The 23,007-nt window shown below is 42.4% G+C and overlaps 1 protein-coding gene across 10 annotated transcripts in view; it reads left to right on the top strand.

The window, feature by feature from the left end:
• Nucleotides 1-23,007, top strand: part of MAP4K4 (mitogen-activated protein kinase kinase kinase kinase 4) — a 164,369-nt gene that overhangs the window by 128,838 nt on the left and 12,524 nt on the right. The window contains exons 14-26 of one of the 10 annotated variants that reach the window (XM_071745053.1): nucleotides 1,511-1,597; nucleotides 2,314-2,535; nucleotides 5,882-6,043; nucleotides 8,083-8,307; nucleotides 9,204-9,310; nucleotides 10,249-10,400; nucleotides 11,098-11,195; nucleotides 12,510-12,685; nucleotides 13,084-13,204; nucleotides 14,400-14,591; nucleotides 17,000-17,117; nucleotides 17,386-17,556; nucleotides 21,583-21,726. In XM_071745053.1, the coding sequence (XP_071601154.1) occupies nucleotides 1,511-1,597; nucleotides 2,314-2,535; nucleotides 5,882-6,043; nucleotides 8,083-8,307; nucleotides 9,204-9,310; nucleotides 10,249-10,400; nucleotides 11,098-11,195; nucleotides 12,510-12,685; nucleotides 13,084-13,204; nucleotides 14,400-14,591; nucleotides 17,000-17,117; nucleotides 17,386-17,556; nucleotides 21,583-21,726 (1,975 nt within the window). Of the gene's footprint in view, nucleotides 1-1,510; nucleotides 1,598-2,313; nucleotides 2,536-5,881; nucleotides 6,044-8,076; nucleotides 8,308-9,203; nucleotides 9,311-10,248; nucleotides 10,401-11,097; nucleotides 11,196-12,509; nucleotides 12,686-13,083; nucleotides 13,205-14,399; nucleotides 14,592-16,999; nucleotides 17,118-17,385; nucleotides 17,557-21,582; nucleotides 21,727-23,007 lie in introns of all 10 variants that reach the window. The other 9 variants (XM_071745046.1, XM_071745040.1, XM_071745059.1 and 6 more) reach the window with 9 other exon arrangements.

Genomic DNA, 23,007 nt, shown 5'->3' with positions numbered 1-23,007 from the left:
TTAAAATGATGACATTCAGCTGCTATGTTAATGCATGAAATCTGCATGTTTTAAAATCCTTAAAAAAACTTCAATTAGGGTGATAATCAGGGTAATAATTACTGTGCATGTGCTGCAAAATACTGGTCCCAAATAAAGGGCCAAAACTACTGTCCTATAGGCTGACTGTGAATTTCCCCGTAATTTCAGAAATGCTATTTTTGGCCTGATCTTATATATCTATATATATATATGCATTTATTAATATTTTCTTGTGTAAAGTCACTGTATCTGAGATCATTGATGATTGTGTTACTGGGGAATACTGTTCGTATGTATTTCAAAGATTTTTGAGTCAAAAGGAGAGAAGAGTAACCAGTGGGATTAATATATGGAAAATCTCTAATTACAGCACAGCAATTTGCTTTTGGGCAGACACCGGGTATTCCCCCAGCTGCTTTTTGAAAGTGTTGAAATGCTAATTACGCACAGTGCCAATAACGACAAATGGTTAATTGATGTGGCCAAGCTGAACCACTCTGAATTTTTCTTTAAAAAATTTTTTTTTTCTTATAAGAAAAGTCATGCCCCTTCTTAGAACTTCTGTTAACCCAAACCGTGGCTCAGCCTGTGTGCGTAACAGCAGTATAGTGTATCTCATCAGTCTGTCACAAGACTTCCTATAGCTCCCATCACCGTATCACTGATCCATTAATTTCCTGATGCATACACTGTAAACGTGTGCGTGTGCTTGTGTGTCTGCGCATGCACATGTTACATACTTCCATTAATTGCATGATAGGATGTTACCAGCTTGGGTTTTGGTGCTTCAGAGTTTGAGGTCTTCCCAGGGGGTGGTCAGGTAAACCTTTTGACCTGTCGAAGGCCGCAAGTGGAGAGATGATGGCTACATGGCAAGAGCGAGCGAGTTTGGTCTAATATCTGTTTCCTGGCGGGTGTTTGTTTGTGTCACATAACCATCGCATAATTCAGCAGGGCTGGCAGCGTCTGCTCAGGAGAAGCTTCTGGTGAGGGCATCAGGGGAGAGGGCTGGGCAGGTCCCGGCTGCACTTGGCAGAGCCCCTCTGGGGGAGCTTGCTCCAGGTCTGCCTTACACTAAGCCTGGCTCTAGCTGTTGCTAACAGTTCATCGCACCAGTGCAACAAACTAATGTTTAATACAACTTGCATGTGACTTTGTGTTGGCTGTGTCGAGTCAGACTTGCTGTGTTTTAACTTTCCAAAACCTTCAAGTGCATTTTGCTGCTTCTTGAAACCACTTCCAAAATACATAAAACGAGCTCTGGCCCATGACGGCAACATTCTCAGGAGTCCAAATTTCAAAATGGAAGGGGCCAAAAGCCAATGCTCAGAAGGCAGGGCTTCCTAAATTGTTCTGCAGGCACTAATCCATCCTGAAGTGCATTTCTCATTAAAGCTGAACTGGGGAAGTAGCGTGTGGTGTTCCACCCAGGGGGTTCTGATGCATTCCTTTTGAATAAATTTATTGCTGGGTAATTTCTATGTGACAGGAGTATATCAGGCGACAGCTAGAAGAGGAGCAGCGGCACTTGGAAATTCTACAGCAGCAGCTGCTCCAGGAGCAGGCCATGTTACTGGTAAAGCACTGTATCTGTTTTGTTCAGTAGCTATAGGATCCATTTATCCGGCCAGTCCAAGGCTTCCCTCAGTCAGGCACAGCTGCACTGACAGTATGACGACAAAGGAGCTTGATTAAAAGGCCATTTATGCTAGCGTCGTGGGCTGACAGGCACATATGAGAAGTGCTGTATGGTCACACTGCTTTCTGGGCAGTAAGAGGAGGCTTTATGTTAAAGTGGAACTGTTCTGGTGCGGTGGTCGAGTTTCTGAACAGACCTTGGCATTCAGTGAAGAGCCTAGAGTGCTTGTGTTGCAGATGAAAAGCACACACGATATGTAAATCCACCCTGGGATACAATGGCCTAGTGTTGGTCTAGATCATTGTTTTATGAACTTTACACTGGATTAAGTATAAATAACGTTTGGTTTTTTTTGTATTTTTTCTTGTAACAAAGATCAGTTTTGACATAACTCTCCAATCGTGTCAAGCTTAGCAGTACACTCTCAACTTTCCCAACACGAGACACATGCCATATCGGTCTAACTTAGCTCTTGCTTGGTTACACTTTAACAATGAAATAAACCTAAAAAAAAAAAAAAAATCAACCAAAAAACAAAAAAAAACCCCACAACAACAGTGATCAGAAATGTGCATTTTTAATGGGATGGCTAGGGACACATCCACCATACAGTCTGTGTCATGTCTTGAATTACTTCCCATGTTCTCTCAAAGGAATACAGATGGCGAGAGATGGAGGAACACCGGCAGGCGGAGCGGCTCCAGCGCCAGCTGCAGCAGGAGCAGGCCTACCTCCTGTCACTGCAGCACGATCACAGGAGGCAGCAGCAGCAGCAACAGCAGCAGCAGCAGCAGCAGCAGCAAGAAAGAAATAAGCAAAGCTATCATACCCCTGAGCCAAAACCCCACTATGAGCCTGCTGAACGAGCGCGTGAGGTAAGTCCTGCTCGTGGGCAGCAAGCTGACACCTGCTCCTCCGCTCCTGCCTTTTGGCATTGTTGTGACTGTGATCCTGCTCTAGGAGAGTCAGAGGCCAAAGTGTCACTCAGGAGGGGTAAGATAAAAAATGGACTGCTGCTTTCCAAGGGTACTTCTGAGTACTTCTGCTACAATCATTGGGGTTCAGAGTTTTGATGTATGAAAGGTGGAAAGAAGTTCTGGGGGGTTGCAGACTGAGGGAACCTGATTTTGGAATTGTCGCATCAGTTATCTCATCAGTTGATCTCGTATGCACTTCATCAGACATGTTTTCCTAGGAAGCATTTGTTGCAGTTGGTGATCTGTGTCTCTGGCAAGTACTGGCAGTTGGAAACTGAGAGGCAACTGGAAAGCAAAAACCAATGAGGAATGCTTCCACACAGCACCTATTCACACATTTGGTGCTTTAGCCTGTGCTGTTGGAAATGCCCTTCTCATCAATATACATCTGAATTTCAATAGTTTTATTTTTTTTAAGTATTAAGTATGCTTTTCTGACATCATGTCCTGCTCTTTGGAAATTATGTGGTGCTGTCTTCTGGGCTGTTTTACACTAAGAAGTTGATCTGAAATCATGAGAGTGCTGTTTGTTTCAGTGAGTGGTCTCCTGTCTTCACTGGTCCATGGGTAGCATTGCTAAGCAAGTAATTGCCTCTTTGATGCATAGCTGGCTCTCTTTCAGTGGTCTTATTCTTATGCTTCCCTGCCCACAAACTACTGGCCTAGGCAATACTGGTGAAAGCTCTTAATGACATTCGTCACCAGCGTGTGGGAACTAGGTAAATACATTTTGGAACAAGAACAAAACAATCCTTGAGGTTCTGGAACATGATAAAATAACTTTCAGTCCATCTTTGTCCAGTAGTGCATCATTGTCTTTGAAGTATTGCTGTTCGGGCTTGGTAAGCACAGACTCACCTTCTTGTAGATGCTTTTGTCCATGTTCTTCATAAACCATGTTTGTGCTATCTCATCCATTCCTCTTGGTGACTCAGGTATCTGGTATGTCTCTCTCTCTTGTGGAAGAAGTTCAGACTTGTCGGGCATGTAGTGGTGCAGGCATGGAACCAGCCCTTCTGTCCTTGTTCCTGGCTTACCTTGGTGAAAATGCAGTGCCAGTCCAGCATTCCTGTGCAACCTGGAGGGTGGCTTTGGAGGGATGCAGAACTACATCTGTTCCTCATCTCCAGTTTTCTTTCAGAGTTGAAAAGGAGAGAAACTTCTGAGGATTCAAAGTGTTAACATCCTTTAGCAGTTGTTTTTTTGGTCACAATCTTTTTCTTTTGTGATCACCCTAGCTAGAATGAGTAACTTGAAGGCACAGAAAAAAATTGTATTAGGAGTCTAGATCTTTCCAGAGTTTGTTGTGTATGTGTGGTGGAAGGATAGCCATGGTGTCTCACTACCTGACAGTGGGAGCAGCTCCAGTTAATCTTAAAAGCAGGCGTTAACTCTAATGTCATTCTTGACACTGGAGCTGGAGAGCAAGTATTCCGTGCCTCATACATTGAAGTAGGCTGCTCTCCAGTGCAAGTCTTCCATCTACAGAAATGCTGACCACTAGGATTATAAGGAAAAGTGGGCTTACTTTCCTGTTCTGGCAAAGTGTACGGGCAATTAGAATATTTTGGGGTTTATTTCTCCCCAGTTCCAGTGGCAATGAGAATATAAGGAAAGGAACTTCTAAGACTGGCTGTGGGAAACAGTGAAGGGATTAGATCAAGAAGTGTGGCTTAATACTGTTTTCTGGTCCAGAGTGGAACACAGCCTGGTTCTATCAAGGGATGAGCTGTCTATCTCCTTCCCACCTCTTGCCTAGTTTTAAGGGCATGTGACTCGTGCAGTTTGTGTGTTTTGTGGAGGAAACCTCCTATCATCTACAGCTACAGACATGAAAGACCATTCCTTCACACAGAAAGACTTGGGGCTTTTCCTTGTTATATTCATAACAAGGAGTCTGGCCTGTTTTATAAATGTTAAAGGATGTCTCTGTGAAGTAGAGCATGGTGGTGAAAATGATTGATGGTGAGAATGATATTATGAAGGTGACTACACTATTTTAGTAGTAATAGTAGTAGTATATTGTTGCCTCATTATTGCGTTTCCCAAATTATATGTCGTATTTTATATAGACATGGCAGAAACTTCTCTGCTTGTTCCCACTGGCAAACTTACTGGGCTCAAATTCTGGAAAGCAGAGGCAGGTTGGGTTTGTAAAGCAGCTCAGCCTTTAAGAGTCTTGGAAACTTGCCTTTGTCTTCTGACATGGGTCAGCCACATTCTCCAGACCATCATTGCTAGGGAGCAATTAGGAAACCACCCCAATTCTGGTTTTGAGCTCCAAACACAAGCGTTAGCAGAGTTGTGAGCAGAATCTCAATGAATAAAATGCATCCAAGCTGCCAATTTGATCTTTGTTGCTTTGATATAAAGTGTTGGGAGTTTAGTGTTCCTTAGTGGCAGCTCCCCTGGCAAAAGCACAGGCACTCCCCTGATTCCAGCAATGAGACCATCTTAGGAAATAGGAGGATACTTCCTTTCTACCTGGAATTTCACTCCATCTCTTGCCTTGCTTGCAATGCTACAGCCTTGGAAGAGGCGATGTTCCTGCATGACTTGATGTTCTGTTGAGGATTTAGGACTTTCTGACTTCAGTCTTTCCCTTGACAAGCTCTCAAGGTTACTGTACAATCACTCCTGCATCTTCCCAACAACCAGAAACAAGTTGCTGGGGCTGTTCTCTGCAGCATGGGAGGTCATGTTGGGACTGTCTGGTAAAAGAGAGGACAACCAGTCCTACAATTTTGTACCTAAAACTTAACAGCCTCCAGTATTGCTGGGTAGCAAAGCCTATCTTATCTCTTCTTGCATTACCAAGGAGATGACAAAATAACATAGGCCAAGTAAGGTGGGTAACTACAATAAGGGATAGCAATGGAAAATGTACTTTTATATTGTAAAGCTGTTTCTGTTTTCATATATCCTTTTTATTATGTGTGAGGAAAATGCTGTGATGGATAGTACGTAGTCTAAGCAGAAAGTCATTCCATAATGGTCTTTCATTATATCACTTCACATCTTACTGCCTCCCATATCCTGTCTTTCTAGTATGGATTTTCCATATTGGCATACTTGGTGTAGTTCACTGTTTATGGTGCTGGTGAAAGCAATAGGGGAAAAATCCTGCCAATCCCCAAATGTATTTGATTGCTTTATGGCTAAAAGAAAGGTTTTAGTCACCTTCATAATTCAACTGTAATTGGTTTTATTGACTCCGGGCTTAACTTCCATTTATTTTACTTAGGTGGAGGAGAGATTTAGAAAAACTAATCAGGGTTCCCCTGAAGCACAGTCTAAGCAGATGGGCAAAGTGTTGGAGCCACCAGTGCCTTCAAGATCAGAGTCCTTTTCCAATGGAAACTCAGAACCTGCTCAGCCTGCCCTGCAGAGGCCGATGGAGCCCCAGGTAAGTGCCCAGGAAAATGTCTCTGAGCCTGGAGGAAATGCAGAAGTCCTAACATGTTTCCTTCGAGTTTGCAGATCTTGGCACTTAGAATGCCTTATGTAAGGGGGTTACATGAAGCAGCTTATTCAGTAGATTTGCTCTTTTGTCTGGTTTTGCTTATTTTATTGATCAACTGAGGAATTTTTTGTTGTGGTGTTGTGTTGGTGTTGTGGGTTGTTTTTTTTTTTTAATGTTAGAGCTTGATTAGAACTGTTGCATTTTATTATCTGTGCAACTCCAGAATGGTGTGCTAGGCACTGGTGACAATTGCAAGTACACTTCTACAGTTCAGAATTAGATCTGTACAGGGCATTTACTACCAAAAAGAATGCTCAGGAAAGAAAGTGAACTGGTTTATTTTTTTTTTAATTCTTGTGGAAAAAGCTAACTAAACAAGTGGTTTTTTAGTAGTATGAGCGCTGCTTCAAAGAGATATACAAAACATGACTAAGAAAAGCAAGTTTGTTGTCAGTAGGCTTACAGTTGCTAAATAGAGCTCTGTACCACCCCTGGAAAATCAAAAAGAGGTTGAAACCACAGAGCTGGGTGGCTGCCATAATTCTGTTGTTTTCTAATGAAAAGCCTCCAGATCTTGGTATTTGTATCTCATAGTAATTACAGCACGATTTTGAAATTTAACCTTTGTCTAAGACTTAGACATAACCCGCAAATTCTGAGCAACTTAGGGTAAATTAAACAGCATAGTTATGCGAGCAGTTCCTCTGTTTCCATGCAGAATTTTCTTTCCCCAAATGAAGTCTGCTGATGACAGTGCACGCTGAAACCGTCCCTGATTGGGACAAGGTATTGCAACTCTTTTGGGCAACAGGAGAATTTGAGCAGACGGGAGAGTGGGAGAATTCAGGACAGAACTTCATCTCTTACTCATTAATTCCTGGCTTTTATTCAAACCTCTATGACTATTTCAAAATATTGGACTTGTATCTTCATGCTCTCTGTGCCAGTTACTTTTTAAAGTCTGGGTTTTCCACTGATACTAAGGATAGTCAGGCTCTTCAACAGCTGTGTGTATTAAAATTGAGGAAATAATAATCACATAAAAACAAATACAGCCAGCCTACTGAAAGTGGGGTTGAAAGCAAAAGTTTTGCTTAATTATTAGGTGTGAAAGCAGTGTGTTCTTCAGTCATGACCTTTCCTCTTCCTTGGTTTCAGAAATCAACTCTGAAATGCAGGTTTATGCAAAAGGAGGGAGTAGGCTGAAGGGTCAATATGGATTTCAATGGAAATCCCAGTGGAGTTTTAACTCTGGAACCACTGTTTTGTCTTCTTAGTATGTGTAACTGAATATGTGTGTGTGTACGTGTGTTCAGTTTGTGTATAAATATATATATATGTACAGTATATGGTACATATATGGTGTAAGTATAATATGCATTGTACATATGTATACTATATACAATATATATTATGGGTTTTTTATATATATTGCAATGACTGTAAAGGAATAAAGGCTTTTGTGTTATGGTCTTTCTCCAAAAGTCTGGAACTGTATGTAGTTCCTAAATTCATTAGGTAACGTAAATGTCTGTCAGTTTGCATATTTTACAACATTCTTTAATTCTGCACATTTCTTCAATTGGATATCCACTTCAAATTTCCCAGCCCACTAGTGCTGCCCTGAGACCTGACCAAATCCCACTGATGATGGGGAACAGAAGGTGACTTTTACCTTGAGTGGCTTTTGGGCTTGAGCTCACGGTGCAGATATCGGGTCCCCTTTTTTACTGGGCACCAGTGTATGTGTATGTGGAGAGTGTTACCTCACCCAAAAAATGCGTATGTGCTGTATTTTCAGTCTGTTACGTTCTTTGGGCGCTTGCCTTGCTTTTAAGTACATTTATTCCACCCCACGCTTACCTAATGCCATAACCAATTTGTCTCTGCCTGCCCCACCTGCCTTTATTCTGTGTTAATTGGAAAGCCAGTTATGCCGAGCGCATTGAATGTTTTATGTTTTGTTTTCTTGTAAGGTACAGTGGTCCCATCTGGCATCTCTCAAGAACAATGTTTCCCCTGTCTCGCGATCCCATTCCTTCAGTGACCCTTCTCCCAAATTTGCTCATCACCATCTTCGTTCCCAGGACCCATATCCACCTTCACGCAGTGAAGTCCTAAATCAGAGTTCTGACTCTAAGTCGGAGGTACCTGACCCCACCCAAAAGGCTTGGGCTAGATCAGACAGTGACGAGGTGCCTCCAAGGGTAAGGAGTAGAAAGACAGATGTGTGCTATTTCTTTTATTATTGATTACTACTTTTTTAAAGGATGTGATACCCTGGGCACTGGGAAAGTGGCCCTGTGCCAGCATTGGTAACAGTATCTTAGAAGGCAGATCATAATGTAGATGTTCAGTCCATGGGTTAACGATAAACAACCTGAAGTACAATATCAAAGCTTCATATAAAATTGGCAATTATTTATAGAATGCAGCTATTTCAGAGACACAATTTATTATGCAAAGTTTACAAATCGTTACCATATTCAGAAAAGAATTTAAAATATCCCTGAGGTTACTGCTCAGAGTTAATTTTCGTCTTCATCTGTTAGCAACCCAAACTATGAATCATACACATATTTAAAATTGAGATGGAACTGAACAAAAAGGAAACATTCAATATATTTCCTCCTCTTCTCCCCTCCCACCCCATCCACTGGGATTTGCTTCTTCTGAGTATATTCTTGCTCCCCCACCAGTCTTTGCCTTCTGCTGATCCATTCCTGGGCATTTGTTTGGTTCCCCTGAGCTTATTCTCCTAATTCTCATGCTGTTCCAGCAAATTGCTTTGTGCCTTCCCTGCTTCAGTCAAAATGCCATAATCTTTTTAAATGTCTCAGTAGTTGGAGGGTAGCTGGGTGTGTATGTGTTTGTGTGGTAATTATTAAACACTACTTAATGTTAAGACTAAGCTTTGAGTTGTCTTCAAAATCTGAACAGCATCCCAACTAAGACCCTTGGTTTTGTGGATGTTTATTTCTTTTGGTGGTAGCTTGGACTTTGTCATTAAAATCTAAAGAATATATTCAGTAGTAGAAGAGGTTTAATCTTCTTCTCTCTCACATCTCCTTGGGTTTAACACAACTTTTTTTTTCCTCCCAAGGTACCTGTGAGAACAACATCCCGATCGCCAGTCCTGTCCCGCCGTGATTCTCCACTGCAGGGCAGTGGGCAGCAAAATAACCAAGCAGGTCAAAGAAACTCTACGAGGTTTGTGAGCCTACATGTCCTTGCCTTTCCTGCATTGGAAGGAAAATGCTTATGGAAAGCCAGACATTTTCAGAGGGCTTTTGGCACTGTTTGTTGGATATGAAAGGAAGATGGATTTGGATCCCTTTTTAGTAATGATTAATACTAATTTCCCTTGGTGCAGCATGTGTGCCAACAAATACTGGCAAAATTTCTTCTTCCCTCTCCTCCTTTGAGTTGCCTGCCCTGTAATTTTTGCAGTATTTTCAAAATATCCTTAAGATATCTGAAAAAACATGGTCATTCATGAACATCTTGCCTGTCGGTGCAACACGCCATCTTGGCTGTGGTTCTGGGCATTCCTGGCAGCAGAAGCATTTGTAACATCTGAAGCAAATTGATCTCAGAAAGTTTCTGGCCTCTCAGCCAGAACCAGCCTTTAACAGGGGGAGAAACATTCTTGAGCTGCGACACGAGCATCTGAGGTCAGGGAGGCATAGAGGAAGGTGCTGCCTAGAGCTCAGCAGAACACTGTGGACAGCCCAGCCCTGAACTGGCTCACTCCACAGGGATAAGGGTATTTTTGAGTGGGCAGTGAAGGCTTTCTGGCTTGTGCTTGGGTGGCCAGGGTACTTCTGAGCCAATTTTAAACCTGCTGCATGCAGGCTGAGAGAACTGTCCATTTTAGATAGATACATAAGAATGGCAGGTAGCCGGTTCCAAATAAAATTAATAGCTTACACTCACCTAAACTTTTTTGGTTAACCATCCTAAATAAGGTATTTCAAAGGCAGTCACTGCTAGGGCTGTGAAGCACCACTGATAGCAGCCTCGGTTCAGTGTTAAGCGCTTTTTCAGAAGAGTTACTAGGAAAACACTGAGAAAGAGTGAGGTTTCAGTGTAGAAATAGGAATCTGAAACTGTGTGTGATAAAGACTTTCCTCCCTCCCCTGATACAGCAATATAGAGCCTCGTCTGCTGTGGGAAAGAGTGGAGAAGCTCGTACCAAGACCGGGCAGTGGCAGTTCCTCGGGTTCAAGCAACTCTGGCTCACAGCCTGGCTCCCACCCTGGGTCTCAGAGTGGGTCTGGCGAGCGGTTCCGGATGAGATGTAAGCCCACCCCCCACCCTTCATAACACTGTGTTTCTAAATTTATGGAGTCGTGCCACACTCAGTAATGCAGGATTGTAACTTGCACTGGGAAAGACATTTGAGCATGCAGTATCAATGATGTGTTAGCTTCTACTATTCCCTTGGCTGTGTATCTTTGCCTGGGAAGGACAGTGGGTGCTGAAGTTGTTGCAAAGTGTTTCAGTGTTCTCTGGTTCATGTTCAGTCAGGGCTGCACTTTTCCCACATGCAAACAGCTGAGTCTCCATCCTTTCATAGCTCCCATCCTCCTATGTGCAAGGATGCTTTTTGATGCTTCTTTTCTATCACCTCGGTGATTGCTGCAGGGGTGGAGACTGCTACAAATAGGTCTCCATCGGGGTATGTTGGGTGCTGATGCGGGTTTTTCAGCTTGTGGCCACACTCAAATTATCTTCTTTAATCTACAGCTATGTGACAGTTTACTTGGGCTTCATTCATAGCTCAGCTATACAGCTCACAGCTTATGATGGGTTTTGTATAGTCCTTCAGGGACAGTGTAATAGTGAAACAGTGAAACTTCTGTCTTGCTGTCAGGCACTGGATGATAGCCTTTTCACCTCTCTTCCCTGCTCCAAAGTGAAGTCAGAAGACATATTTTAGCTCCTTGCTTAATTTCTTTTATTCTGTGTTCCTTTTGTGGTGTTAACACACTCAGCATCATCCAAATCAGAGGGCTCGCCATCTCAGCGTCATGAAAGTGCACCTAAAAAACCTGAAGAGAAAAAAGAAGTCTTCAGACCTATCAAGCCTGCTGTAAGTCACACCCATTTTCTCCTCTTCTTCCTCTCTTTCAGATAGGCTCACGAAAAATAGTGTGAGCTTTCATTCATTATGCCACTGGGGCTGAACTTCAGCTTGAATTGGACTTTTTTATCTATGGGCACAGCAGCATGTCCTGGGCACAGCACCGTGTCCTGGGCTCTGCAGTGCCTGCACATATCACGATACTTTTAAAGTCAGAATTTGCTTGGTGTCTGGAATTGATTTTTGCTTTCTTCCTTCCTGACCTTTGCCTTTCTCACTTTCAATCCTGTGCTTCCTTCCTGGGGCTGGACCAATGATCATGCATTTGACCCGAATGTGCCAATGCTGGGCTGAATGGTGCAGGGAGAAGTGGTAAGACCTTAAATTGTTGCTATTTTCTGTGGAAGATTTCTGACATTTTCTTTATCTGACTGCTATTAAAGGTGTTTACAGCTCTGTGTCCACCTGTATTGGGGCGCTCACAGTGGGTTTTCACATTATTTCCAACTTGCTGTAAAAGTTTTTTCTCTTGCTGCACTGGCACCCAGACCATTCAGTTAAAGCTTGTTTCCTAAAGAAACACAGAGCTTGGTCCTTCACTTCTGGTAGTATAGTGTCTGAAGTATTTGCCATAAACTGTATTCAGCTAAATAAAGCATAGCTACACAATTCAGAGCAGATTGCAAACCTGATTTGCCCACACTCCAAGCTGCAGACAGAAAAGCAGCTTATGTCCCATAGTGTTTGACAGTCGGGTGCGACTGAGCTGGTGCTGATGAATCTGACCTCTCAGATGAACTCCTCAGCACGGATCCGTGCAACTCAAAATGGATCAAAAGGTTTCAAAGAGATCAGCTCTCCCTGACTGTGCCTTGGGTGGCTCAATAAGCCTTGGGATCTTCTTGCTACCTTGCTGCCTAGATTTCTTGTGGTAGATGCTATAAGCCTGCAAAGTTCAGGAAAATGAACTGCGATAGTCGGCTGCTGTGTCCCGGTGCATATATGTGTCCTTCAGGTGTCATAAGGGGATGAACTGAAGTCATACTCAGAATACTTTGGCTTCAGGGTATACACATTTTCCTATAATATGGAAAAGCCTCCTTAGGTTGAGAGTCTTTTGGTACTTCAGTTTATCAGAAAGTGAGTTTTGGTGACTATATATATTTGGTGAATAAATCATGGGAAACAGTACTGCTAGTGCTATGGAAACACAGCAGTGGACAAGTGAGCAAACTCAGGCACTAATCCAATGGGGCTGTCTTGCAAACTTCTCTCCTCTTTTCTTCGAAACATCAGGGTTTTTTTTTCCTCCTCTCCTATCAGGATTTAACTGCGTTGGCAAAGGAATTGCGAGCAGTAGAGGATGTGCGGCCTCCACATAAAGTGACAGATTATTCATCCTCAAGTGAGGAGTCAGGGACGACAGATGAGGAAGATGATGATATGGAGCAAGAAGGAGCAGACGAATCTACTTCTGGACCAGATGATGTCCGAGCAGTGTTAGTTCTCTTATGTTTGCTTTGGTTTTCCCTCTTAGGGGGCTGAAGGAAAAGGACATTGGATATTTTGGCTTGAATGTTAGTTCTTTTAGCTTACAACAACCTATTAGCAAGATATAGCAGCCTTGTGTGTTCACATTTTCAAACACTGAGGGTAATATTTTCAAAAGGTAATTTTTACATCCTTTCCCTTCTCTTCCTCTATTGGTTGTAAAGAAGAAGCAATGTTTAACAAACTCCTGACTTTTTTAATAGAGAAGCTTTTCTAGGCAGGTTATGTAAATATTCCACTCTGATCACAATTTAAATTAATTTTGAGTGTGCCTCGGTGCTGGGCAGTGAAAGCTAGGGCACAAATGCTATTATCTCACTCCAGTTGTTTCTTGTCTGGCAAATAGGTCAACGTTGAATTTGAGCAATGGTGAAACAGAGTCAGTGAAAACCATGATCGTCCATGATGACGTGGAGAGTGAGCCTGCCTTGACTCCTTCTAAGGAGGGCACCTTAATTGTCCGACAGGTATTGCTTTTCCTTCCCTGTGTAGTGCTGCACCTTTTCTGTGCTCATTAACCCACTCGCTCATTCACCCATGCTGTTTCTACATTATATTTGTTGTTCGTATTATCAAGACACAGCTGTAGTAAATGTCAGATGAGCAAGGTGTTTGATGCATGCGAAGAGGAGAGTAGCCCTTCACCCCTTGCTACTGTTTTGCATGCTTTCCAGTGACACCCATGGCAGCACCATGCAGAGTACCTCCAAGCCTGTGGGAGAGAAGGGTAGAAAAGCTGCAGGTCTATGGAGCAAGTACCCGCAGCAAGAATTTAGTTTAGTTTTACCATGAAGCCAAACGTGGTTCTTAGGAGCTGGGCTGGGAGGGAGGCTGGGGGGAGCATTGAGGGGTTTTTAAAATTTTTTTGGCCCTGTAGTTGAAAGGCATACATACTACCCAGATAACATACACACACATGTACATAAAAATTCATGCAGCAGTTAGTGTGGGGAAACAGAAAAGCAGAATAGGTGGCGAGGGAGAGAATGTGGACAGAGCTAGAGTGCTGTGTTGTTGCCTTTGATTCCAAAATTGTTGCATTCTGGTGCCTCTGAAAGATAATGAATCCCCGTTTTTAAATGAGCTCGTGTGTTAATGAGCGTGCTAACTTATAGGAGTTTCCTCAGTAATCACATTTCTGAATTTCACAACTAAATGCCATTTTCTTAATTGAGCCCTCCAGTTTGAAAATTAAGATTTCACGCTTATTGTTCTAAATAGTTAGCTGAATGCATTCACCAGGCAGTCCAGGCTTGTATCTGTATAGGATTTAAGTTAGTTTTAAACAAAACAATAAGGGAATAAATCCTCCCCCTGCCCCCCAAAAATGTGCTTGTCCGCATTGTGGTGGAAGACTTACTGGCACAGTTACTCTTCTGTTAATTAGTGGAACTGGCTGTGCAAGTCAACCACATGAACTCAGTAAGCTTTTGCCAGAAGAGGTGGGAATTTGCTGAATTCTAATAGCTCTGCCCACTTTCCCTTTCCATCCCAGAAATCAAGGTGTAGATTATCAGCTTATTTTAAAACATATATATCTAAAATAAATAAATACATGTTAAAAGGTAGGAAGAGAGTGAGGGAGAGAAGGAGAGAGGTTGTTAGGGACTTAGACCTTTAAGCAGCACTTGAGCAAGACAAGTGTGCCTGTTTTTTCTGCAGAGTACAGTTGACAAAAAGCGTGCCAGCCATCATGAGAGCAATGGCTTTGCCGGTCGCATTCACCTCTTGCCAGATCTCTTACAGCAAAGCCATTCCTCCTCCACTTCCTCCACCTCCTCCTCCCCATCCTCCAGCCAGCCGACACCCACCATGTCCCCACAGACACCCCAGGACAAGCTAACTACTAATGAGGTATGTCTTACACCACAGCTGGCTGCTTTCGTAGGGTTATAGCAGCATTGCCTAGTAGCTAGTTTGCAAAGGAACTCCAGGCAATCTCCCCTGCTTTTTTTTTTCCTGTCACCTTTGTTCCCACCCCCCAAATAACACATTTCAGTTCTATGTAAGAAGCCCCTAACTCTAGAGCAGTCCCACGCCAAACTTGCCAGTTTACTATTTTTGCTTCCTCTTAGTGAGTCATTAATTGCATGGCCTTTGTTTTAAACTAAACTTGACTACTGCATTTTCAAGCCAATACTCGTTGATTTTTTTTTATTTTTTTTTTTTTTTAACTCTGCTTTATTCGGGGAGCAGGCTAATTGCAAGCAGTGTGCCTCTTAAAAATTAGCAGATAATTTTGACTTTGTCAGTTAAAGCTGGGCTAGAAACTCCAGACTTGTGAGGAGGAGCTGCTTGTGGAAACTCACCTTTTGGGAGAGGAAGTGGCAGTGGCCATGGAGGGATTTTGCTCTAAAAAGCTTGCCACATGGGCTGGGTGAACAAATAAAGTGTTCCCCGGGAGGGTTGTAAAAGCCTGGGGTACTGCCGTTTTGGAAAAATGAATGGGGGAAAAATCTTAGGGCTTTTTTCCAAGTGTGTGTGTGCTCTGAAAAGCAGCTGTGCTGGTTGTGTCCAGGCAGAGAACCAAAGGCTTTGCCACAGGGGAAGCTGCCTCTTGCTGTTCTGGGCTGCTCCCAGGATGGTGCTTTCCCTTCCTCACCAAGCCCTGGTGGACAAGCCCAGTCCTTCACCTCTGTGTAACCCCTTGCCACCAGGGAGGTGCACACACACGTGTGACCGAAGGGCATCGTTTGTCCCTTACAAACCCAGCATGGTGGCTACACTCCCATCTGGGTGACCAACCCAGATGACCTCTCCCCAAGAGCCTCTTTCTGTATGCAAGCAGGAGTGGTACAAAAGTCAGCAAAAAAGTCAGTGAAAATAAGCTGCTGCTTCTCAGGGTAGAGCTGTGCTGACACGTAGATGTTCAAGTGCTATGGCAAGAAGGAAAGGCTGAGGTGAGCTGGGTAGGTTGATGGCAACGCACATGTTTATCAAAGGACCAGAAATGCTTCTTGAACCACCAGTAGGAGGGTGGGTGGGAGGGTTCCCTTCTGGAAATTCAGTGAGCATAATTGTTAATTTTCATCTGTGCTTCATTGGTCTTTAATCTTTCTAAAAGTGCAGTCTTGTAGGCTGTAAAGATCAGTTGATTGATCCAGAGATATTCTTGCTTATTACTGTGATCTAAGCAATGAATAGGCACTATTCAGTTAATTCAGCTTGGGAAGCAAAGGCTGTGGCAGTGGCTGATGGTGGAGGAGCCTTTCGGTATTGAGCTGCACAGGGGAGTAATAAACTCTTAAGACCCCATTGCTATATTTTGGGCAGAGAGTGAAGGCTTAGAAGGATCAGATGTTGAAGATGAGTTCATGATAAAGTGTCTGTAACTACTTTTGCATAAAGCTGAGCAAAAGCCCAATGCTGCTTGGTATAACTTATCCACATGCACGCCCTTCATGTATATACTTTTTTTTTTTTTTCCCACTTGTCCCATTCTGCTTCAGTATGCGATGTTGTCACTGTAATACTAAACTAGCAAGGGTTTTTAAGTTGTTCCATTTCCACTTTTAACAGTTCATTGTTTCACTTGTCTTCTTCCTTTCTTTATGTTTTGTTCATGTTTAGACCACATAACTTCACAAGCACCAGTGATTTTATCCACTACATATTCATAGCTTCATGTCACCGTTTGCTACACCTTCCACACTAATGAGCCCCTTTGTTCAATACAGGTTTAATATGTTGCTTTGTCAAATAAAGGTGGAAGAACCTGCTGCAGCTTTCTGGCAAGAGGCTCAGGTTAAACAAAATAGGGAGAATGAACAGTAGTGGACACTGAAACATAATCCATCAAAGAAGTGAACACTTGATCCCAGATGATTCTGATTCTGTTGCACAAGCCAAGAGATCAAACTTCATAATTTACTAAACTAGCTCACTTTAGGAGATGTTTCATAAATACAGAAGTTGTAGGTAGTGGACAGCTAGCAGATGAGGTAGTATACATATATTTTATTAAAAAAAGAAGACATTCCCTTGCTTTGTGCCTGATTGTAGTGGCCAGTCCTAAAAGTCTTCACTAGGAGATGAGGTGACAGTGACAACAATTTAGCTAATTGCATTTTGCTGTAGCATGTGTAGTGGGCATATGTTTGTAGTTAAGGTGTGGTGCCTGCGGTGCGTTGTGTAGCTATAAAGGAAGTATAAAAGCTTGGGGAGGCTCTAGCATAATTCCGTAGTGACTTTAAAATGTTGGTTGTTGTTATCCATGCTTTTTATTGTCATTAATATTAATAAAGTTGAAATTTACATTGCAGACTCAGTCCGCTAGTAACACACTCCAGAAACACAAATCTTCCTCCTCCTTTACACCTTTTATAGACCCCAGATTACTACAGATTTCTCCATCTAGTGGGACAACTGTGACTTCTGTGGGTAAGTAAAGTAGCTGAAGACGACAACTGAAAAGGGTTCAGTGACTTCAGTGGCTCCTTAAAGTACTTACAAATGTTACCATCATGCTTTTTATTTGATTTGCAATGGATTGCATAGTTTATTTCTTTTTCCATTTACATTTCTTACAAAAAGAAAGACTTGCTCTATATTCTCAGTTACCGATTTGGGTTGTTTGGTGTAAATGATAATGTGGCCAGAATTTAGCATTTAAAGGTTATTACATACACTTTACTTTTCTTCTTTTCAGTAGGATTTTCTAGTGAAGCAATGCGATCAGAGGCAATAAGGCAAGACCCTACACGGAAAGGATCAGTTGTCAATGTGAATCCTACAAATACACGGCCACAGAGTGATACCCCAGAGATCCGCAAATACAAGAAGAGATTCAATTCTGAGATACTGTGTGCTGCCTTATGGGGTAATGCAAACCTTTTCCTCCATTATCTCCTGCCCTTCTGAAGTGCAGGCGTGCCATTAGGAGTTCTGCTGTCTTTGAGACATATATCTGAAGCCTTAGTTATTTCTCTGCATTTCTTCAGAGCTTGTTTACATCTTTTTTGTTGCCAAGACTAACCCTGCTTTGATGTAATTTCCTACTGATGTATATATGCTGATGGCACAGTCCAGAGTTTATTCAGCTGATTGGAATGTTTCTCTCTAGTCCCCATTCATACAACTCTTGCACTATTTGGGAATTTGTGATCATCTTTGCATTGTACACCTGGTGCACAGAGGGCATTCCATTAGAAAAATAATAATCTTCTTGAACCTCTTGCTAGGGTATCAACGCAGAGCTTGATTAAGCTGTGTTATGTAAGAAGAATTTCTGCCTTGGTCATCAGTTTATTTTGGAAGAAAGAGGGAAAAGAGGAAGGCTATGAGGGACATTTTCCAGTGTGAGACACTGGCTTGGTTTCGAGTGGTTAATGAAGAGAGAACCTAAATATGGAACGTCATCTGACCAAGTGTGTCTGGCCCTGTTGTCACAAGGGATAATTTATGTTGGTGTCAGACAATTAGCCAGGATCCAATACTCATGAAAGGCTTCGAGCAGTACTTGTTGTCTGCTACAGTGTGGAATCACTGCTGCAGCATCCAGCCAAAGCTTCTCTCTGCTATGTCATTGCTTTCTTGGCCAGAATCTATGAGGCCACCAGAATTTTCATTATCTACACATTAATAAATTATATTTATGTATAATAAATACACATTTATATTGGATCCCTAAACTAAACAGACTGAAAATGCATGTACAAGTCATTTTAAAAACTATGAAGAGGAGAGTTAGCTATTTCCCTGAGTCACACAGTGACTGTCTAGGTAGTTGAGTGCACTTCTCGTGTTTACTTTTCCACAGCTTTTTCCGAGGCTTTAGTTCTCCTTTGGGGTTGTTTCTGGCATTTCTTGTTTTATAGAATGCCACTGTTGTCCTAATCCTTTTTGCCTGCAAAGCCATGTCAACTAAGTAGCTTTCCCAGCACCTTCTCTTCTTATCTGTTTTCTTTATTTTCAGAATTTACTGGTATATATTTTTGCCCCAATGCCATTTCTGCGTGTATTCATATGAATAATTCTCTAATAAAATGAAGAGTTGTTCAAATGTAAACTTTAAGGCTGTGAGAGGGCAAAAGCAGAAAGAAATTGTATGGGATCATCAGTAAAGATGACTCATAATTTCTCTGATCTGCCTTGTTTTGCCAGTAGCAATTTGTGTTAATAGTTTTACATTTCTTTGATCTACATATCTGACTGTTACAGTGATTTAAAGTAGCGGTGTAAAATCCTTGAGGTGTTTTACACCTGTAACAAAGCACTTCCTTGTTGAACATTTAGAGCCAAACTGGTGGTGAAGCAAGCTGGTACACATACTGCTTTCTTGGTAAGGTTTAGCTTCCTTTAACCTTAAGCAAATTAAGCCATTTTATGATGATATTTCTTATGAAAAAAGAGGAGGGGGCTTGCTTTGCTGTGTTTTACTTTACCTTTACCAGTGGTGATGCTATAGGTTGATGATCACATTAGGTCTGTGATGCCATTTCTTCAAGTTCTGAATGGTGAAAGTCAATGTAAATGATAAGGGTGCAGCAGCATAGATATTTCCACCCAGCATACACAGCAATCTTGTTTTTCAGGAAGCATTTGAAATACCAAAACTTTTTAATTGTAGGATGACAGCATAAGAGTTCTGCTGGCTGTGAATAAAGGCCGTGCTTGCATTCTAAAATGCAGGGACTGCTTGCCACCAGCATAGAACCTCATTAGTTTCATTTTAAAATGCATATTGCTGAAGGGAGGTGTCAGGGAGAGCATGCATGTAAACTTGAAGCAGAAACAACTGCACCACAAAAGCAGCAGAGGAGGAGATGAGGGTGGAGGTGGGAGCAAGTGAGCTCTGATGCGCAAAGAGGGGAAGGGACCCTGAGGGAGCCGTTTCCACATGGCTTGCTTTGAATTGAAATCCACACTGGAAAAAATAGAAGAATACATGTTGAAGCTGAATCACTTATAGCTTTAGTCAGTGGGTCCTGGAGCTGCAGGAAGGAAGCTGACTGCTGGGTACCTCCTTGGCTGGTTTGGTGTTGCTGCAGCCTGGTTTGAGCCCTGATTCAGTGCGTACCTCACTCTCCCTGCTTTTTTCCATATCTTCCCAGTTTGAGGATGTCTCCCAGGTGGTCAATATGAACTGTCTCTGTTATGAAAAGCCTCTGTGGGCTGTGGGATGGCATGCAGTGAATACAGACCCATATGAGGGTTTGGAGATAAGAGAGCCAGACAGGGGTAGAGTAGGTGTCAGCAGCTGAAGGAGAGCCTGGGGGAGGGGGGTGAGCAGTAGACCCTCTTCCAGGACAGGCTCTATGCCTTCTGGCATCCATGGACTCTCCTGTTTGGAGGAGGCAGAGGAATAGTGAGGCAGTAAATCTGAGTCAAGAGACATGATAGCTTCTGAAGACAGTGGGGACCTTTGAAGTTTCCTTAGTGAAAAGGCAAGAGAGAGGAAAACAGACATGTGATGGTTTTTGACCTCTCCTTGAGCTAGGACTGTTTTTTTCATCCAGCCAGAGGCTGTTCAGAGTGTCCCAGCACCAGCTCAGGCCCCCTCCCCATCCTTATCTCCTCCTGGCTGCTTCCCTGACACCCTGTCCCTTCTGGAGGCACCTTGAACTCACTGGGTCAGGGTGAATGTACTCTCCCTTTTGCAAACAGCTGCTGTGCCTGGTAGCCAGGGTGTTGTTAAGGTGCATTCCTTATCCTTGTGAACGATGCCCTGTTTGGATATTATGAAAAAACACATCCCTATGAACACATCACATCTGCTGTTGGTGCAGACTGCACCTAGGTGCAGACTCCGGTGTGCTGGGCCCACATACTGCATGAGGAAATGTTCATTGTGGGTTTATCCCAAATGACAGATCCATTGACATCAGTGTAGTTATAGCTGTTGATTAACTGGCTAGGGATTAAGGCCATTAAGCTATATAGATATGATAATCCTGTTTGAGTTTCGCTTTTCTTGTTTGATTATTTTATTGCACTTACGGATGACAAGTTTTGCATTGGGATTGCAACACAGAAGGCTAATAAAGAGAGTTATGCATTTGGTTTTGATTTCCATCGCCTTTACTGTGTCTGACCTGTCTCAGCTCACAGTTAGTGAGCTCCTGGACTGAAACACTATTGAAAATAAACAGTTATGAAATTTAAGTGTGATAATAATTCAATATGTCTTGAAAACCTAGGCATATATATATATACATATATTTATTAGTTTTTAAAAAATGGATTTGATTTTAAATACAAAGGTTTTGTGGACTTCAGGAAAGTGTTCCAGTGGACTTTTGGACCTTTGTATAGAGAAAGTAACCTACTCACTTTTCTTACCTGTATTTGCTTGATCTTTAGGAGGGATCTCTTAAAGGACAACAGAAAATTATTATGATTCCTCTAGTATTAACATTTAAGTGGGAAAGGTTGCTGAGAACCTGAGGACCAATGCTGTGCCTATCCTTTTACAAGAAAGCTGCACCACAGTCTGTTTCTCCCAATTGGAACCAAGGCCCTACAAGTACTTTTTTGCAGTGTCCTTGTCAAGAGCATCCTTTTACCAACCCCCCTGCCAACAGCTAATACATCTTCAGAATGCTTAATCCTGGGTATCACTTTGTTCCTCACCCTTCCTCCAACATTAGCATGCCTTTTGTTTGAAAACTGGTGCTCTAGAAAGCTTTTTATGGTCTACCAGTCCCTCACTCTCTTGAACACTTCAATTTGGTCTCTACATGACTAAATTTTTTAGGTTGCACACCTAGTGTTAGGTTTAGTTGAGACCCAACCAGAAGTGGTTATACTTATTTGAAATGAGACAGTCTCTTTATCAAGCATCAGTTCACCAGAATATGTGAAAAATCTGACTACTAACTTGGATATTTGGTTTTGTTTCTTCCAGGAGTGAACTTGCTAGTAGGCACTGAAAGTGGTCTGATGCTGCTAGACAGAAGTGGTCAGGGGAAGGTTTATCCACTCATCAATCGAAGACGATTCCAGCAAATGGATGTACTTGAAGGGCTGAATGTCTTGGTGACAATTTCTGGTAAAGTTAATCTGTTCAACATTTTTTTTTCCCTGAAATGGCAGAACGCTTTTCTTGGCAGCCTGTGTGTTGAGGGGGAAGTCCTGACTTGTTTGAAGTCAGTGGGTTTTCCATCATGTCACTTCTCTTGAATCTTCAGTGTGTTTCTTCTGCAAGTGAATCATTTTCCACACAACACCCTATTGCTGCTTACCCTTTGTCCTCACTCCTGTGGGGTGACCTTTGAAAACGCTGCATGACTTTGGGGGAAATGTCCAGCTTTGTTTGTTCAGTGTTTGGGAGCTGTCAGTGCTTTGTGTGAAGTTAGTAAAGATGGCATTTTTTCCCTCTGTCGTGGTAATTTTCAACCTGTCTTCTTTCAATCTTAAACATGATTTGCTGCTTGGTTTGAAAGACATCCTACCTGCTAAAGTCGTTAGAATGGGAAATGCACTTGCAAAGTAGGAAAGTAAGAGTGTTGTGCAGTGAGTGTGTGTTTGTCAGAGAAGAGTACAAAATGTACATGATGTACAAATTATTAGCATGAGAAGGCGGATTGGGGCAGCTTTTGGCCTTGTCTCTCGCTGGGTGCAACTGCAGAGAGGAAAGCAGCAGGAGATGAAGGGTGGTGGTGATTTTTGTGTTTGTTTTGTGTGCACTGATGAAAAATGTGTTTTATGAAGCTTGAGGTTCCAGACTCTTTGACTCCAGAGAGTTGTTGCAAAAGCTTATCCTGCTGTTAAGCAAGTTGATGTGGTACATGGTTAATCTTTCTTCGCAGGTGTCATTCAGCCATTTACCTTCCTATTGTTTTGGTTTGTTTATGGGATCAGTCTTTGCTGTGCTGCACGTGTGTGACAGGGAGAGGATTTAAATGTGGTTTCTCACAATAGCCCCTGTGTCATCGTTCAGTGTCACCCAAAATTTTGTTGAGGCTCCAGAACCTCTCTGACTCCCCTGTAAGAGCTCTCTGACTCTCCCAGCACTTCTGTAAAAGAACACACACTTAGATAGTTTATTGCAGTAGCAGTGTTATGCTTCTACATGTCCTAAGAACCATGCCCATGTTGGTGTCATCAACACAGGACTTGGTTTCTGTCTAGAACTGTGTTGTCGCTTGCTGCATTTTAACTACAGCTATGTTGTGAGATCTTTAACAAGAAAAGATGAATCAAGGAAGCATTAAAAAAAAAAAGCAACCTGCAGTATGTCCTTTTGTTGTCTAATGCTGTATGTTAAAATGTAAGTTGTTTGAAAAGCACCATTTGATAGAGTTTATTCCAAGTAGGCCTGTAAACAAAA

Source organism: Heliangelus exortis, chromosome 1 (genome assembly GCF_036169615.1).
Source record: "Heliangelus exortis chromosome 1, bHelExo1.hap1, whole genome shotgun sequence".
NCBI lineage: Eukaryota > Metazoa > Chordata > Aves > Apodiformes > Trochilidae > Heliangelus > Heliangelus exortis.
This window is presented reverse-complemented; position numbering and strand designations above follow the sequence as displayed.